The sequence below is a fragment of the Cololabis saira genome, chromosome 5 (assembly GCF_033807715.1).
Source record: "Cololabis saira isolate AMF1-May2022 chromosome 5, fColSai1.1, whole genome shotgun sequence".
In the NCBI taxonomy this organism is placed as follows: domain Eukaryota; kingdom Metazoa; phylum Chordata; class Actinopteri; order Beloniformes; family Belonidae; genus Cololabis; species Cololabis saira.
In genome coordinates, this window is record NC_084591.1 from 44586309 (window position 1) to 44606354 (window position 20046).

A 20046-nucleotide genomic window follows, 5' to 3' on the forward strand; every position below is an offset into this window, starting at 1 on the left:
ATTCTACTTTTTTGAGATAGGATATTTGAGTTTTCTTAAACTGTAAGCCATGATCAGCAATATTAAAATAATAAAAGGCTTGCAATATTTCAGTTGATTTGTAATGAATCCAGAATGTATGACATTTTTGCATTAGAGAAAATAAAGGATTTTATCACAATATTGAATATTGAATATTCTAATTTTCTGAGACAGTCCTGTACTGTTTAGTGTGGCATTTTGGATGCAGCGTATTTTTCCAGATGCACGTGAACGCATCGTGAAGCTCCCCCCACTTCCGGTGCAGACCGCTATCTGGGTCCGTTATGCACATATTACTGCACATCCTGCAGCTCCTGCAAGCTGCTGCACCACAGTCCTGGTCCTGAACCTGGTCCTGGTCCTGGTCCTGGTCCTGGTCCTGAATCCCCGCCTGCTCCGAGGCGACATGCCCGGCCGCAGGTAGCCGCCCCCCCCCGGGTCTGCTGGGCCTGCTCCACCGGGCCGATGGAGAGGGCGACCCGGCTGCTGCTGGTGGCCGAGCTGCGCGTCAGGAACGCGGCGTACGAAGTGAGCCTGAGCCGGTCCCTGCTGAGCTGGAAGAGACGGGCCCCGAGCCCCGTGTACCGGCCCTTCAGACCCAGTAAGACCCGGATCCTTCTCTAAACACCCGGCCGAGGCTCGCAGTCTGCTGATCACACGGGTTATTGGCGTTATTGATGAACAAAAGGCAGGACTGAAGGACCTGTTGGAAGGGGCTGTAGACACATCCGGTCACATACAATACAATACAATACAATAGTCTTTATTTCTTAAGCCTTGTACAAGTTATTTTACAAAACAAAATGAAAACAAATTAAATAAACATTGCTTTTGCCGAAAAGGTGTAGGCTGAAGCCGTAGTTTATAGTGCCTACTTTTTTTTATCTTGTAATCAACTTAAATCTGAAACATTAGCATTAATCCGTGGAAACAAACAATGCAGAAAGAAGACAAAAAATAAATAAGACAAAATATAAAATTGACGTTTCACATTCTAGAATGTTTTTTTTAGTTAGTTCATATTTATTTCGGTCAATCACAAACATAAAAGTCAACAAACAAGATAACACAGGTTTTTTCCTGGTCAACATTATGATTATTTTGACCGAAAAGGTCTGGGCTTGAAGCATAAAGCTGATCTTGCCCTTTTAACAGAATAGAATATACAAAAAGAACAAATGAAGTATCATGAGGATACTAATAATAATAATAATAATAATAATAATAATAATAATAATAATAATATCTTAAATAACTGTAATAATAGTAGTGATAATAATAATAATGATAGCTCTGAAAACAGAAAGTGAAAAGATGCTAAGAAAACCGACAAAACCAATTTAAATTGTCATGCATGTGTACATTCTTCTTTGTTTGCTTATTGTACTCCTATATATGTGTCCATTACCTTTGCTTTGAATAATATCTTGTATGCTTTTATTGAGTTTGCTAGTTTAAGGTCGTTATCTAATGAGTTCCACAGTTTTACTCCTAAAACGGATATACATCTGCCCTTTGTATTTGTTCCTATTGCTGTTGTGTCAAACATTGCTGTTCCCCTGAGGTCATGTTTTATACTTTATAGTTATAGTGTTTTATATTTATTTACAATATTTTCTTTAAATATTTTCTTGAACTTCTAGATAGAACTGCACGTTTTTAGGTCATTGTCACAACTATTCCATATTTCTCTTGCCTTAATTGATGTACATCTCTTTTTAATATTGGTTCTTGCTGTCATCATCTCAAACATAAGTTTCCCCCTCAGGTCATAGCAGGTTTCTTTAATTTGGAACAAATACTGAATGCAGTTTGGAAGCAGTTTCTGCTGGGCTTTAAAGGCAAATAAAACAGTTTTCTGCTCTACTATGTCATGGCATTTTAGAGTATTATATTTAATAAAGAGATTATTTGTTTGTTCACAATAGTCAGATCTATTAATTATTATCCTTAAAGCTCTTTTCTGTAATATGAAAATAGGGTTTGTATTTGTTTTATAGGTGTTACCCCATACCTCCACACAATAAGTCACGTATGGAACTGTGACTGACCAATACATCAAAAACTGTGCTCTTTGACAGAAGATAACATAACCCCAACATCCCCCCCAGAGGTCTGAGGGCTAATAACACCAACCAAACCTCAGGCCCAATCAATCTCCTTTCAGGGATGTAGGAATTATTTGTAATTGAATTGATTAAATTCAGTCACTTATAGATGAAAACACAATGATTTATTTATACCCAAACAAACCTTCTCATACAGACTGGACAGTATGTCAGGAGAGCAGTGATGGAGTTAAAGCGGAGCTTTAATGTTTCCTTGGCCGTGTTAATCTCAGGTTCCCCCCAGCCGCAGGGACCGGTGTCGGATGGGGTTTTAACTTGACCTTGGGAACCAGATTCTGGGGCTTATCTGACACTGGACTCCAGTCTGAAACCTGAGCTGAGGAGTCGGGATGAAACCAGAAACCGCCAGGAGATTCTGAGGCAGTTAGTAGAGATGCACCGATCAGGATTTAAGGGCCGATCACCGATCTCCAAAACCGGTATCTGCCGATCCCCATCCCCCATCCCCACCTCCTGTTCTTTCTCTGCCTTAGCTGCAGCCAACTTTGGAAACTCAATATACTCCCTCGTGTGAAAAACTTTCAAATGTCTTATCAGCTTCGTTGTGTTGAAATTCTGTTCTAACATTCCTCCTCGGGGTATCTCCTTTGGACCTTGCAAACTGCAAATTTGTTGTCCTTTTCAGACATTGTAAAACTCCCATACCGGCGAGGCGGTCACACTCCCTTAGGACAGCCCGGTCTGAGATGTGGGAACGCAGTGCAGGCGGCGTTTGTTGTTGTAAACGTCATCAGATCGGCTCTGAACTATTATTTTCCGATCTCCGATCAAAACCGATAGGGGCATTATCAACGCGATGCCGATCAATCGGTGCATCTCTGGCTGTTAGGTACCAATGGGTGCCCTACTTCCCCCCAACCCCAGTAGTTAGTAGGGGTGTAACAATATATCGTGCCACGAAATGTTGCGATACAAAAACGTCACAATACGTGTCGTGGAGGTGACAAAGTGTATCACGATATTGGGTTATTAATATTAATCTATTGTGTTGACTCGTAACGCAGCGTATTGGTGACGACCGCACCTCGACCTGCGGACCAAAATCTTCCTCCGCTCAGAAGAAACTAGTACCGTTTTGGTCCCGATCACGGGACTCTTGCAGGTTTTGAGCTCTGAACTTTTACTGATGTAAGGCTGGTGTAGAGTTAAGCCTTACCTTGTTAAATTAAACCTTTTTGGGGTCGTGAGTAGAATAAACACAGGGACAACTTCTGCTGAGTTCCAGTGTACTTTAATGTCCCTCAACAGCGTAGGATTTTAGAACATCAACAGCACCTAGTGCCGTACTGTGGCGTATCACTCCGCCCAATCTAAAACAGACTAATCACTACAGATAAACTGACTAGTGTCATTATAGTCCCTGATTTACATCACAATATAAAGAATAGATTTATAAAATAATCAACCCTGAATTACCAAAATAACCTTCTTAACAAAAATAAATCTCCTCTTACACTTATAAGGTGAGCATGAATCAATCATTTTTATGATGTAACATTGTATGTATTTATTTACTTTTATTTATTAATTTATTTAATTTTAGTTGTTAAATTTCTGGAAAAGAAAAAAGTCAAATCATACATGGGAGAAACTATTCAGTTTGTGGTAAAATATTTGTACTTGTATGAAACTGAAGATGCATAATGCAAACCTGACATTTACTTTTAGTTCAGTTTGTGGAAAATGGTTGTCCTGGCCTGTGAGGAACCTTGGAGGTATTTTGATCAGGATTTGTGGTTTAAACAGCAGATTAATCAGGTTTGTAAAACAGTGTTTTTCCAGAGATCAGGAACATCCTCCCAGAGTGATGCTGAAACACTGATTCAGGTGTTTGTATCTTCTAGACTAGATAACTGTAATGTTTTATTAGCAGATTGTTCCAGTAATGCATGAATATCCTCCAGCTGATCCGACTAGCAGCAGCTGAATTCTGACAGGTTTCTTCCCTCCTAAAGGGAGTTTCTACCTCCTGTTGTTTATGTAATAATTGATCGGGGGTCATGTTCTGGTGTCTGGAAACATCCTGTTGACAACTTGTGTTGTAATGAATAAAAGTGAAGTGAATTGAACAAGTTAAAGTTTGGGCTTCTAGATGGACAAAAACTCCAAATGGCTCCAGATTAGTTTCAAAGTGGTTTACAAACATCAAAACGGGGGAGCGAAGCTTCAGATCTGCCAGTTCCGTCAGGACAAATGGAGCTTTACTTCAGATCCAGAACAATACACTCATGAGAAGCTCGTGGAGATCTGATCAAACATTCAACCCAATTAAACAGACCGTTTCATACATAACTACGATTTTACAAACATCTGAATTTGAAAGAAATCTCCAATTGTTATACGTAAAAAAAAAAAGCCTCACTCTGACACCTGGTCCTCCCAATGTTTGCATCCAGGTGTGCAGCACAGCGTACCTGTGTCTGAGATCATCTGTGTCCGAGAGGAAGACCAGGAAACCAGCCGTCGACGAAGAGATGACGGCACCTGGAGGAAGTTCTCAGAGTCAGAGGGAAAGGACTGCAGGCAGGCCTTCACAGGTGAGCAGGTACCAGGTACCAGGCCTTCACAGGTGAGCAGGTACCAGGTACCAGTCCTTCACAGGTGAGCAGGTACCAGGTACCAGTCCTTCACAGGTGAGCAGGTACCAGTCCTTCACAGGTGAGCAGGTACCAGTCCTTCACAGGTGAGCAGGTACCAGTCCTTCACAGGTGAGCAGGTACCAGGCCTTCACAGGTGAGCAGGTACCAGGTACCAGGCCTTCACAGGTGAGCAGGTACCAGGCCTTCACAGGTGAGCAGGTACCAGGTACCAGGCCTTCACTGGTGAGCAGGTACCTCCAGAACCTCCAGAACCTCCAGAACCTCCAGGACCGTCACATTTCCCTGGGTCCCGGCTAGGGCTGCAACTAACGACTATTTTAATAGTCGTTAGTCACCGACTATTGAAACGATTAGTCGACTAATCGGATAATTAGTAAATTTTTTTTAATTTAGTATGAGGTTGCTTTAAAGGTATAGTCTGTAATCGTATTCAAAAACATTTATTGTTATACTGGGTGAAATGGTCCTTCCATCCTGAGAGTAGCCAGTGAATAATGTGTTCAGAAAAAGGAAAGAAAAACATCTGACCTCTCTGACAGCTTTAATCCTGTAAAAACTCTGTCCAATCTGTTTTTTGCGCACCGAGTGGTACGGATTGGTCAGAGGACCAGAGGATTGGCAGGGGGGAAAGAACCAATCAGATGCCTTCATTTTACGTCACGTCGAAAATCTTGCCGGAAAACTTCACACACTCGAGTCACGTTTACTGAAGAATGGCGCAGAAAACGAGAAAACGCAGCCAAAAATACAAATACCACCTCCAGTGTTCCTTGTAACGGCTCGCCCTGCTAAAAAGGCTAAAAAAAGAAAGCCAAAGTGCGATTCTGCGGCGCAGGTTGTCCGCTACTGGGGTTTGCCACGGACCGACGCGCACCATTCTGCGTTGGTGTAACGCGGAACCATAAATCAGCTTCAGTGTGTGCTCTGTGTGCTGTTCTGAACGTAATTTTGCTGGGACGTCGGTCCCTCCGCCGAGACACAACTTTTGCGGTATGGGTTCATTGTTGTGTCTAAAAATAATACGCAGTGCCGACCCAATCAGAAACGGTACAGATATTCTGTGATATTTTTTATATTTATAAATAAATAAAATTATAAAAAAATGAAGGATCTCCATAACTTTGATTGGATGCACGTTTGGGTGGGCACAGCCCCCCCCCCCCCCTGCCCCCCCCCTAAAACCAGCCTCGCTTACAGGTGAATGAGACATGGGGTAGTTTTGTTGAAAATGTGCTGTCCAAAATGTCCTGGAAACCTCGACTCCTGCAAATGCACGTTCCCCAAAGTTTGTGGGGGCGTGGCTTTGGACGGAGCACTGACGGGAGGGGGAGGAGGGGGCGGGGCTTAGAGGAGGTGCCACTTTCAAATCTTGCTAGCTCTCCAACATTACTGACTATACCTTTTTTAATTATGTGGAAAATGATAATAAACACAAGAAAGATGGCACTGGAGCCCTGCTATAGCGGGACTGTTTTCTTCATCCTGCTCCCACCCGCATCCGCAAAACTCTGAGAATTTATGCTGCACGATATTAGATGCATTGGTTTAGTGTCTTCTCCCGTCCCGCAAGAGAAATGTCCAGACAAATCTATCTGATTTAATGTTAACTTGATCATTGTGGAGTTTGGTGGATAATTGACAGTTCATGGCCACCTGACTGAAAGTTAGATGCAAATCCATCATTGTCATCATCGCACAAGCTTTTTCTCCTTTCGCGCTGCATCAATTATGATTGAGGTTATAGCAACGAGAGTAGCTGTGAGTGGCTCAAATAATACTAATAAATAACATGAAATAAACAAAGTTAACAAATGAAACAAATTAATTTAACAAATTAAAATAGGCTTAATATCTTACCAAGGCGAGTCCGTTTCGTTCAACACTCCGTGCTTTCTCTTCAAATGCATTACCGACGTGCTCCTGTGAAAAGTAAGGTCAGCTTTGCAAACCTCGCAAGTTATCTTTTAATTCACTGTATCAAGGCTAAAATGCTCCCAAACTTTTGAAGTTTTATTACCTGCAGCTGCTGAGATGCTATCGTGCTGCACGACTCTCGGCAGAGATTGTATTGAAGTGAGACGCCTCACTCCGTTGGAAAAACACATCTTTCCATTGTCGACAATTTTGATTATGGATTAGTGTCGACGAATCGTTGCAGCCCTAGCTCCGGCTTGAGATCCAAACTCTACCTTGTGGTTTCAGTGTGGTACGTGGAGCGACGTCGACAGCACCGCTGGCAGTGTGCTGACATCACCTTCACCTGTCCAGGTGGACCGACCTGCCAGAGCTGGATCAGAACCATCACCGAGCTGATCTCCTCCATCGGTACGACGACGCCAACCTGACCGTAGAGATGCACCCATCAGGATTCTGAGGGCCGATCTCCAAAAGCAGTATCTGCCGATCCCCGATCACAGCCTGAAATCCATAAATTCGTCAATATTGTTGTCTCATGTACACGACACTGACAGGTATAAAATGACGAGATGAAAAAGTATCATGAAATAACTGTTTTATTTCAGGCTAATATGCAATATTTCACCCTCTAGAGACTCTTAGAGACAACTTAATTCAATTCAATTTTTTTCAATTCAATTTTATTTATATAGCGTCTAATACAACAAAAGTTGTCTCTAGGCGCTTTAAAGAGACCCAGAACATAAACCCCCGAGCAATTATTACATAAACTCATGTAGTTTACCAGCTTAAGCTTTCTGTAGCAATAATTACGTACAACATGTGACCAACACAGACATGTCACTCTCTAAAAGCTGATACAAGTTGTAAACTAGAAACCTTAGCTTTACGGTGGAAAGAGGAATTACATTTTAAATGAAAAATGAATTATGAATTATTAAGGTTTGCTAAAGCTTCAGCGATAACATCCGCCGCGTGTGAGGAAACTCTTCACACTAGAACTCCAAACATCACTGGTGGAGCGACTGACTCGACTGTCGTCCTGCATCAGACTGTAAATAGTTGGTAAAACTCCAGCGGACATTCTTCAGTGAAATATTTATGACTCTGCAGCGCGTACCGCGGATCTAAGCTGCTAACGACGCGGCTAAACCCGTCGTCTTCTACAACAACAAACAGCTGATGGTCAAGGCTTATGAATCCATTACCTTACGATGTAGTTCTTTATTTTTCTAGCTGTCGTTTATAGATCTCTGTTACACTCGGTGTTAGCGGCGTTGCTCCTGTTCTTTCTCTGCCTTAGCGGCAGCCAACTTTGGAAACTCAATATACTCCTTTGTGTGAGAAACTTTTAAATGTCTTATCAGCTTCGTTGTGTTGAAATTCTTTTGTAACATTCCTCCTCGGGGTATTTCCTTTCGACACACCTTGCAAACTGCAAATTTGTTGTCCTTTTCGAACATTGTAAAACTCCCATAACAGCGACGCCATTTTCAGTGTTGATGTTTTGTAGAGACGGACACGCCCCCTTCTAAAGGCCACGCCCCTTCTAGAGGCCACGCCCCTTCTAGACACGGACACGCCCCCTTCTAGAGGCCACGCCCCCTGGGGACTCCTGGGTCTGAGGTGTGGGAACGCAGCGCTGGCGGCGGTTTGTTGTTTTAACCGTCATCAGATCGGAGGCTTTGAACTATTATTTTCCGTGTCTTCTCCCGTCCCGCAAGAGAAATGTCCAGACAAATCTATCTGCTTTAATGTTAACATGATCATTGTGGAGCTTGATGGATAATTGACAGTTCATAGGTCACCTGACTGAAAGTTAGAAGCAAATCCATCATTGTCATCACACAAGCTTTTTCTCCTTTCGCGCCACATCAGTTATGATTGAGGTTTTAGCAACAAGAGTAGCTGTGAGTGGCTCAAATAAGACTAATAAATAACAACGCAGCGCTGGCGGCGGTTTGTTGTTGTAAATGTCATCAGATCGGCGGCTTTGAACTATTATTTTCCGATCAAATCCGATAGGGCCATTATCGGGCCGATGCCGATCAATCGGTGAATCTCTCTCTTTTTTTTTTTATTAACATACAGTGCAAACAACGAGAAAAGACAACGTGTGTGTGTGTGTGTGTGTGTGTGTGTGTGTGTGTGTGTGTGTGTGTGTGTGTGTGTGTGTGTGTGTGTGTGTGTGTGTGTGTGTGTGTGTGTGTGTGTGTGTGTGTGTGTGTGTGTGTGTGTGTGTGTGTGTGTGTGTGTGTGTGTGTGTGTGTGTGTGTGTGTGTGTGTAAATAAGATGATGAAAGTAGATACATAAATTGAGAATATTGATTTGAGAGTAAACAAATAAATAAATATCATATAGAGTGGTGTAGCACGATATCATAGAAATATAGCATAATAATATAGTAATATCCTAATATAACATAATTTTTATAAAATACTATAACATATAACCAAATTATATCACCGTACTATTATATATAACAATATAATAATACTATAGTTTAACATCCCATGAGATTTCATAACTTAATATAATAATAGGAAACAATATATCACGATCACGATCGGTGCATCTCTACCTGACCTGGTGTTTTCTGGACTATAAGCTGTGCCGCTGTAGCTAACCTGTGTTTGCGGTGCCCCAGCCTGCCGGCCCAAGCAGCTGCTCGTCTACATCAACCCCCACGGCGGGAAGAGACGGGGGAGGCGCATCTATGAGCAGCAGGTGGCGCCGCTGTTCGCCCGGGCGGGCGTCTCCACCCACGTCATCGGTACGAAGGCTCCTGATCCCAACACCCCTGTGACAGAACAGACGCTACATTCATGTTTAACTCTGTTGTCGTAGTGACGGAACATGCCAATCACGCCAGGGATCACCTGCGGACGGAGGCGGAGCTGGACAAGTTTGATGGGTGAGTCTGATCCCACCTGTTCAGCTGAGATGGTTAGATCTTTAGATTAGTATTGTCCAGGCCTGTGTTGAAAAAAATAAATTATCCAATTCTAAATCGATTCTGATATTAATTCCTAAAAATCAATTCATATGTCTAAAGATCGATTTTTATTTTTAATTTTTTTTTTTTATTTTTTATTTTTTTCTCCCCATTACAACTTTTGGTATTTTTTTGTTTATGTCCTAAAAAGGAATGTTTTGTTGGACACAATGTTTTTGCCTTTAAATATGTTTAAAGGTATGAAAACATTAAGGTTTTCAGTTATAATTGCATAAATTGTGTATATTTCATTACTTTATATACTTTCTTGGAGTTAAATTTGCATAAAATACTAAAAACCAAATTCTCAAAAATTAAAAGCCCGAAAAAAAAAACGAAAATGGAAAAAAATAAAAATGGAATGTGGGAAAAACTAAAACCGATTTCATAGTTCCTCTGTTTCCTCCCTGGATCTGTTTGGTAATTCTGACCCACACGATGTTTCTAAAAGCAGTTCTATCAGCATTCTGGGAGCTGATTGGTCCTTACAGCATCATTAGCTGCAATACTTGCTGTTGAATCTCAATATAATACTAGTATTCATATGTTGCAGAACTACAGTCATATCATTCATGCAACAGCTCAAAAAACAGTTTTAATAACACTAACCCAAATCAATATCAGAATAAAATCAAATCTTGATAATCGATTCTGCATCTTAAGAATCGGAATCGAATGGATTCTTGACATTTGAATGGATCCCCAGCCCTGGTCCTGTCCCTACTGATCCTCCCTCTGCTAACAGTGTGGTGTGTGTGGGGGGAGACGGCATGTTCAGCGAGATGGTCCACGGTCTGGTCTGGAGGACCCAGGTGGACGCCGGCCTGGATCCAAACTGTCCTGAAGAGACGCTGAAGCCCTGCTCACTTCACATCGGAATCATACCTGCAGGTCAGAAACACTGATGTTGCTGATTCAATGGCATAAAAATGTCCTCCGTCTGTGGAAAAATCCTTCAGAAGGTAGAAAAGGTTGTTCATAAGCAAACCAAACCGGTGCTACTTTGGAACAGGAGCCAGTTCTTTGTCAGTGGAAACTGGCCCAGAACCAGAACCAGAACCCGTCTGGAACCGGTTTGGTGGAAAAGGGGTAACAGTGTCACAAAATGAATCACAAAGAGAAGAATCTCTCTTCCAATTTCTTCTGACAGGTTGTTGTCAGTAGGTTGTTCTCTGATCAGGGTTGTTTTTTTCTCCGTCTAATTCACGTTCTACAGACAGGCTCCTCTCAGTAGAACGTTCTAGATGCAGGATTGTTTATTCCTCTGTCTGGATGTTTGTTGTTTCAGGTTCTACAGACTGCATCTGCTTCGCCACCGTGGGAACCAATGACCCGGTGACCTCTGCCCTGCACATCATCATTGGTCAGTTATCACTGGTTCTGTGTCAGACTTGAGACAGGAAATGCACTGAATATATAACTAAGAACTAAATCTATAAAACAGTAAAATTCACTAAAAACAATGCTCTTTTATAGAGAATCGGCCTCAGAACATTAGACGTTTCTGGGTCTTTAGTAAAACGGGTCCCAGGCTGTTGTATGGAAACGCTGCAACGGGGACCACATGAAGATCTGTGAGGAGGAGAAGTTTAGCTTCTATTCTGGGTTTTAGATGATGAACCAGTAGAACCGGGTCTCTGCTGCTGGTTCTCCTCAGAACTCTGGCTGCAGGATTCTGGATGGGCTGGAGGTTCTGGGACGCTCCGATAATAAAGAACTACAATAGTCCAGTCTTGAAGTACCAAAGGGGGAGATGGTTCATTGTCATTTCAGTACGTCCTATTGACAAGGAACCGCTTTAATCCAGTCCTGGACTTACAGATGTGTGGAATAGTTTTTCTGCATCACTTTGACAAAGTTGACAATAGTTCCAGAAACCACAACCACGGACCGATCTGAGCTTAGTAGCAAGAAGTTGACGTTCATCCAGGTCTTGATGCACTCAGGCGTGTCTCTAGTCCAGCTAGTTTAGCAGTCTCAAGGGGCTTAATGGCCACGAACATCCAAGTATCATCAGCATAGCAGTTGATGTTAATGTGCTGCCTGATGACGGTAGCTAAAGGAAACATTCAGTTCACATGGACCCAACATGGAACCCAAACACGACTCCAACGGGCCTATTTTTCAGCCGGTTTACAGACGCAGATGTCGCCTGAGTGAGTGTTGGGGAAATGAAGAAAAGAGAAGTTTCTCTAAAGGGAAGGATATCAAAGGAGAGATGTTTTCTCCTAAATCGGAGACGAGCCGGTGTGTTTTATTTAGTTTTGGACAACAGCGGGGTCAAAAGACACCGTTGATGTTGGAGCTTCATCAGAAAGCTAGAAGCCAAGTAAGCGTAAGAAAAACAATGAATAGGTGAACATTTCCAGGAGAAACCAGATGCAGTCAGGAACCAGCAGGAAATCTGACCACGGCTGAGTGAAGAAAGTCCTGGTAACCAGGAATGTTGGTTGGCCGTTTATGACGACACCAGCAGTGCTGATGCAGATCATATTTTAGAGACTTCAGATTTGTCTGTTAGACCTGTATAAAACCTAGAAATATTAATAGTTAAAAGCAGAAACAGTTGTATTGAACAGCTACATTTAAACAATCTTACACCTTCTGTAGCAGAGGATCTTTGAAGGGAACCAGGATGCTGTTAGCCCTCCCTCGTATATGGAGTTAACTAGTAGCGGTCCGAACACAGAACCCTGTGGAACACCAGCTGTTTGCCAGATGAAGAAGTTCTCACTCAACAGTGACATCCGTTCTGCTGGACTCTTGTGCAGGAGACTCCCAGGCCTTGGACGTCTGCTCCGTCCACCACAACAGCACCTTCCTGCGGTACTCCGTCTCCCTGCTGGGATACGGTTTCTATGGAGACGTGCTTTCTGACAGCGAGAGGAAGAGGTGGATGGGACCGGCTAGATACGACTTCTCAGGTAGGAGAACCCCAGGTGTGAAGGTGTGGCTGAGTTTGAACCGGGTTCATGTTCATGTTGTGGTTCCTGCAGGTCTGAAGATGTTCCTGACCCACCATTACTACGAGGGAACCGTGTCCTACATACCTGCCAGAAGAATCCTGGGGACGCCACGGGACGCCACCAGGTGTCGCTCTGGGTGAGAAGTCTAGGTGTTTGAGATCAGTTCAGGCTTAAATGTTCAGGTTTAAATATTTAAATGTCCAGGTTCAAATGTTGAGGTTTAAATGTTTTAAATGTTCCAGTTTAAATATTTACATGTTCAGGTTCAAATTTTCAGGTTTAAATGTTTAAATGTTTAGTTTGAAATGTTCAGGTTTAAAAAATGTTTGGCCATTAGCCCGGTTCTTCCGGAGCTAATTTCACACCGGTCCCTGGTTCTGGGTCCCTGGTTCCTGGTTCCTGGTTCCTGGTTCTGGTACCTGGTTCCTGGTTCCTGGTTCTGGTTCCTGGTTCCTGGTTCTGGTTCTGGTTCTGGTTCTGGTCCCTGGTTCCTGGTTGCTGCTGAACTTCCTGTCTGTGATGTTTAGATGTGCAGTTTGTCGACACAACGGTCAGATTCTGTCGGAGAAGGCTGACCAGTACCAGGTGGAGGAAACGTCTGACTGTGAGTCCAGCGGTGAGGAAACTGCCGAGGGGGAGTGGAGGACGGTCCGGGGGAAGTTCCTGGCCATAAACGCCGCCAGCATGTGCTGCGCTTGTCCCCGCAGTCCCAAAGGCCTCTCGCCTGCCGCCCACCTGGCCGACGGAACCGCAGACCTCATCCTGGTCCGCAAATGTTCCCGTCTGGACTTCCTGCGCCACCTGCTGCGCCACACCAGCAAAGACGACCAGGTGAGTCGGCCCTGGGCCGCTCCATCCCTCAATCTCTGCTCTCTGATACTCAGTACTGGAGTTGAGGGGGGATGAGGGGGGACGGCGGTCCAAATCATCCCCCCTGTAAAACTGCCATCCCCCCTTTCCATCCCTTATGTCATTTCATCAATGAATGTGGTTTTACTGCTATTTCAACATTTAGAGTCATCACCAGAAAAATAACACCAGAAAAATATCTTATTTCCTACCTCAATTTTCATCTGTTTCAAGTAAAGCAAGTTTCACTTGAAATAAGTAGAAAAATCTGCCAGTGGGACAATATTTATCTTCTTATTACAAGCAAAAAAAATCTTGTTCCACTGGCAGATTTTTCTACTTATTTTGAGTGAAAATCTACTTGAAACAGGTGAAAATTGTTGTTTTTTCCAGTGATGAGTCTTGTTTTAAGTGTAATGAGATTTTTTTTACTAAAATGAGACATTTTTCTGTGAAGGACAGAGTCATATTGATAAGTTCAGAAAAGTGTTTTTTATTGTTGTGTTTTGATGTATTTGATGTAAGCCCAGTGGATATTTAAAGCTTACAGAAGGCTGCATTTAACTGCTGCTATGTCATTCCTGCAGTATTTCTGCAGGTGTTTTGGTCACTGCTATTATTTGTAATATATTATATTATTTGTAATCAGCACAAATTATCTATCCCCATATGATAAAATCCACCATCCCCCCTGATTTTTTTTTTTTACAACTCGAGTACTGCTGATACTGCATTAGCCTCCTGCATGATGGAGAGGAGAAGCATGCGGCCAGTTCTTGACCATTTTCTTAAATAGTGTGAGAGGGCAAACCTTCTCAACACCCTAAAGACAAAGGAAATGACTATTGATTTCAGGAAGCAAAACTCATTTCAGCCCACTTTTATCAACGGAGAGGTGATCCAGTCTGTGACTGAATACAAGCACCTTGGGGTTGTGCTTGATCACAAACTTAAATGGGACAATTGGTCTGACTGCCTGTGCACTAAGGCTCAACAACACTTTCTTTTTAAAGAAACTGTTGTCTTTTAATGTTTAATGTTTAATGTTAGTGCTTTTATTGAAAGTGTTTTAACTTTCTGCATCATCTGCTGGTTTGGGAATGCCTCTGAGGCACAAAAGAGATCTGTTAGGAGGACAGTAACAACAGCCACCCTACCAGCCTCCAAAGCAGATACAGAGACGGTAACGAACAAGGCAAAGGCCATTGTGGCTGATGAGAGGCTCCCACTTACCTCCCGTTTTAAACTGTTGCCATCAGCTCAGCGTTATCGCCCCCCCTTGTTCACCAAAAACAGGTCAAACAAGTCATTTATACCCCAAGCCATTAAACTTTAAAATATTGCTAGGAAATAGCCCCCCAGCCGGCTGGACAATACCATGTACAAGTGGATGCTCCGTGTCTGTGTTTCTGTTCTGTGTCCCTGTTTTTATGCTATGTTTGTCAAATTGCCATGTGTCTTTTACTGCAAACAAATCTCCCCACGGGGACTAGGCCTTTGTTGAAAAAATCGATTTTTCCGATTCTGAATAGATTCTCATATTAATTCCTAAAAATCGATTCTTATGTCTAAAGATCGATTTTATTTTATTTTTTTTTATTTTATTTTTTCTCCTCATCATTTTCGCCAGGTGAACTTTAATGCCAGTAGTCGGACACACAGTTTGTCATGACACTTCTGAAAAATGCCAGGTGCTTCATGGCAATATGTGTGTGTGGTGACGGAATAAATTAGATAAGCTAAAATGATTTGTTTACTGCATGAACTGTTGCAATTTCTTTCTTTTTTGCACTTTAAATGGATATTGAAAGGCCTGTTTGAGTTATTTATTTCTTAGTTATTTCACAATAATTATTGTGAAATTATTATTTCACTAGTTATTTTACAGTCATATAATTCAGGCAACAGCTCAAAAAACATTTTAAATAACACTAAGCCAAATATATATCGAATCTAATCGAATCCTGATAATCGATTCTGAATATTAAGAATCGGAATCGAATCGATTCTTGACATTTGAATCGATCCCCAGCCCTAACGGGGACAATAAACACATATCTGCTCCTCCGGCAGTTCGACCTGACCTTCGTCGACGTCCACCGGGTCCTGCGTTTCCGCTTCACGCCGCGCCACTGCCAGAGCGACTCGGACCTGGACCTGAGGGAGCTCGGCAAGAGGCAGATCTTCAGCCAGATCTGCAGAGACCACCCGGCCTGTGGCTGCACCCCCGCCTTCGGCAGCTGGAACTGCGACGGCGAGATCCTGGCGCACGCCGCCATCGACGCCAGGTAACTCAGCGACCGCGTTTAACCCCGGCCCAGTTCAGTTCGCAGTTCACAATAAAGTCATCTTTACCCAGAAGGTTAGGGTTAGGGTTCAGTACAGTCCAGCGTTTCCTAAAGGGAAGTCCTCCAGTTCTTGATGTCATTCCTACACGTTTGTGGTCCAGCTAGTTTACTGTTCTCATCTGAGTATCGTCTGCATAGTAGCGCTGCCTAACAACAGCAGGCCGGGGGCTGAACCATTATTATTTTAAACGATTAATCGGGTGATTATCTTATACATTTGTCGACTAATCTGATGAGTTATTGGTCGATTGAACGATTATTTTTCTGTTTGATTAATAAAAAACATAATTTATCAAATAAATATTAAAAAACCTTAAGAATATAGTTTATTAAACACCGTTTTGAACAGCTAAATAAGAATATAGAATACAATTATACAAAATAAAAAGGCCTTTTTACTCTTACAGTCCAACAAAAACCTCTCCTATATAAAATTACAAAAGATTTAAAAAGGAAATACAATGGAAACACTGCAAAGCACTGTTTTGCATTGCACTGCAGGTTATCCAAATGTGTTAAAAAATGAATAAAACAGGGCACTGTTTCACACTAAATTACATATTTTTATTACATGAAAATAAAGTCCAACCATGTGCGTCATCAAAAGGCAATTAGGCAACATAGGAACCTTTCTATGGCAGATGGAACAGCCCCCAGACCATCCCCAGTGGTGTACCCCAGGGATGTGTCCTCTCCCCACTGCTCCTCTACACCAGGGACTGGTCCTTAGAGGACCTTCTGTGGACATTAGGGTTGTCCCCATCAGGATTTTTTAACTCCCGATCCGATCACTTGAGTTTGAGTATCTGCCGATCCTGATTTTTCCCGATCCGATCACTTTTTTTGGCTCCCAATACATTTCCAATACTTTTTCCCGATCAGATACGTTTTGGCAATGAATTTAAAAAAAAGGACTAAAACTAAATTATCCCAAGTTTCTTTTATTGTCCAATTGGAGAACATGGACATATATTTCAACAAAACTTATCAGCACTGGTGCCACAAAATGTAAAAACATGAAATTGTAAACTAAAACAAAAAGCTCAGAATAGTGCAATAACAAAAATAAATACATTTAACTTTAAAAGAGGTAGTTGAATGACATCCAGTCAAACTCACAAACACAAGAAAATTAAAATACTTTTTGGCTTAACCGTAGTGCAACATTCTGAATGGATGAATGAATAGCAGCTTAGTTTTAGTTTAGTTTTATTTAGCACATACAATAAAAATAACATCATACAAATAAGTGCAGTTAAAAGAAACTGTGCAGGGAGGAACGAGCAGCAGCTTAATGCAACATGAACAGATAGAACATTTCACAATTCAAACATGTAAACCATGTTAGTTTCGTTTACTTCGTTGGCTGGAATTGACGTTAAATGCAACGATATATAAAACGATTTAATATATATTAAAAACATTAATAACTAGGTATGTCCCGATACGTTTTTGGCCGATACCGATGTGTTAAAATGCCGTGATCGGGCCTGATCAATGGGAACAACACTAGTGGACATGTATGCAGATGACATCACAATCATCATACTGATCCAGGACAGTGAGTCTGCATGGTACAGGAGGTGGTAAAGGTGGTCCAATGGTGCCATCAGAACCACCTGAACCCGCCCAAGACCGGAGATGACAGTTGTTTGTTTGCAGAAACTGGAGAATTAAGTTGATTCATTCACATAAACAAGCCTGAACCTATCTGATAAATCTTGACAGAAACATTCGGACTAACTGGGACGACTTACACGGCTCCGGGTCGACTGTTGAGAGATGTGGATGGGGTCGGGGGTCGGAGGTCGTGGTTGTTAGCCGGAGCAAACGTTGGTTGTTGCCAGGTCAAACCGTTTCACCTAAACTCCTGTTTCTTCCTCAGAGTTCACAGTCAGCTGATCCGACTGTTCGCTCGAGGGATCGAGGAGCCGCCGGGGTTCGAGGAGATGGCCAGCAGCGCCGCGGTCTAAGCCCCGCCCCCACCGGTCCACGTCGCCGGCACCGCGGCTGCAGCCGCCGTCACCCGGAGACTGGTCACCCTGAGACTCGTCGGAGCTCGGACTCAGAAACTGCTTTTTAGGTCAAGAACGATGGATCCTTCCTGTCTAGACAGGAAGTGACGTCACTATATGTCTGGTCCCCCGGAGACTGGTCACCCGGAGACTGGTCGGAGCTCGGACTCAGAAACTGCTTTTTAGGTCAAGAACGATGGATCCTTCCTGTCCAGACAGGAAGTGATGTCACTATATGTAGAACAGCTCTGAACGTGTTTCCATCCTGAAAACCAGCAGAAGATCCACAAGTGACAAACCCACTGGGAGGCTCCCCGGGTTCCCGGGACCGGTTCCTGGTTCCTGGTCCACCTGAGATCAACTCCAGTCCTGAATCCTTCAGAGAGACTTGAACTTTCCTGCCGCGTGTAGCTTCAGGACCAGGTTTCAGCGGTTCCCCCGGATCTTTCTGGTTCAGGTCTCGTGGGTTCCCCGGACCTTCCTGGTTCAGGAGGCCTGCCGCTCCTCCCAGGACCAGGTGAGCAGAGCTAATCTGGATCCCAGACCAGACCGGTTCCTGCAGCATCTTCAAGCCGTCAGACGGTTTTCAGACAATCCTGAATCTGTCGTAGCTCCTTGTTTCCATGGAGACCTCGGTGGTCTTCAGCTCCCACACACCGATGTTGTTCCTCCTCCGGACCAGCAGCTCCAGCACCGGGGACCAGCAGACCCTTTTAAAGTTTCAGGTTCCTTTCTGCAGTCCAGCTGGACTCGGACCGGAGGGAACCGGTGGCACGTGACGGGGCAGGCAGCGACCAATCAGCTTCTACTGACGGGGCAGGCACCGACCAATCAGCTTCTACTGACGGGGCAGGCACCGACCAATCAGCTTCTAGGGGCGGGGCTCCAAGGCACCGACCAGTCTGGCATCTGTGTTTGTAGCAGACATTTTTGATTTGAGAGTGTCATCAGTGTTGTCACGCCGCTGTCCTTCCTAGCTCCGCCCCCTCACGCCGCTGCCCTTCCTAGCTCCGCCCCCTCACACCACTGTCCTTCCTAGCTCCGCCCCCTCACGCCGCTGCCCTTCCTAGCTCCGCCCCCCCACGTGCCACTGTCCTTCCTAGCTCCGCCCCCTCACGCCGCTGCCCTTCCTAGCTCCGCCCCCCCACGTGCCGCTGTCCTTCCTAGCTCCGGCCCCTCACACCACTGTCCTTCCTAGCTCCGCCCCCCCACGTGCCGCTGTCCTTCCTAGCTCCGCCCCCTCACGCCACTGCCCTTCCTAGCTCCGCCCCCTCACGCCACTGCCCTTCCTAGCTCCGCCCCCTCACGCTGCTGTCCTTCCTAGCTCCGCCCCCTCACGCCGCTGCCCTTCCTAGCTCCGCCCCCTCACGCCGCTGTCCTTCCTAGCTCCGCCCCCTCACGCCGCTGCCCTTCCTAGCTCCGCCCCCTCACGCCGCTGTCCTTCCTAGCTCCGCCCCCTCACGCCGCTGCCCTTCCTAGCTCCGCCCCCTCACGCCGCTGTCCTTCCTAGCTCCGCCCCCTCACGCCGCTGTCCTTCCTAGCTCCGCCCCCTCACGCCAAACGCCACTTCTGCTTCACGACAGGTTCTGACCAGGTCTGAGACCCAGGATTCAGTCCTCACTTGTCCTCCAGCTTCTCCTCGTGGTCCAGTTCACAGTTGCCGTGGCGACTGAAGGCCACACCAGCATCTCCTGTGGCACCAGGAAACCCCCAGCCAGGTGAAAGGAACCAAACATCAGTTCCCTGGTTCCTGCAGGACGTCGGGGAACCTTCTGGTGTCGCTGAGAACAGACTTCAAACTGTTGAGTGAAAGAAGATCCACCAGTTCCTCAACTGCCTCAGACTCCATGAAGACAATCAGCAGGAAGCTGCAGGACCATCGCTGATGGAGCTGTGGACGCAGGTTCTCCAGGTTCTCAACGTTCGTCTCGTAACCAAAAATCTGCTGTTGAACTTTCAGAAACGTCGGACTGAGCTGCAGCTTTTTATTTGTTAGTAATGAATCATATTTATTGTAAACGGGTAAATCTCCAGGTAAAAGTGTAGAAGTCTTCGTTGTTCCATCTTCTTCAGGTCCAGAGTGATTCTCGTTCCTGACGACGTCAGCTTTCATGTCTGAACCGTTTCACTCTTGTTCTCCGACTCCGAGAATTCGGATTGGTCCGATTCTGCTGTAGCGTCACTTTTTCAGAAATAAAACCTTTT

General features: G+C 44.2%; 1 protein-coding gene across 1 annotated transcript; it reads left to right on the forward strand.

Annotated features, from left to right (window-relative positions):
- The first annotated feature begins 297 nt into the window (after positions 1-297).
- On the forward strand, positions 298-20046 carry LOC133444444 (ceramide kinase-like). Its single transcript, XM_061722238.1, has 12 exons — positions 298-622; positions 4547-4687; positions 6953-7075; positions 9316-9441; positions 9516-9582; positions 10409-10554; positions 10952-11026; positions 12435-12587; positions 12660-12765; positions 13157-13460; positions 15552-15766; positions 17712-20046. The coding sequence occupies exons 1-12, from the start codon at positions 487-489 to the stop codon at positions 17797-17799; spliced, it is 1680 nt and encodes a 559-aa protein (XP_061578222.1). The 5' UTR covers positions 298-486; the 3' UTR covers positions 17800-20046.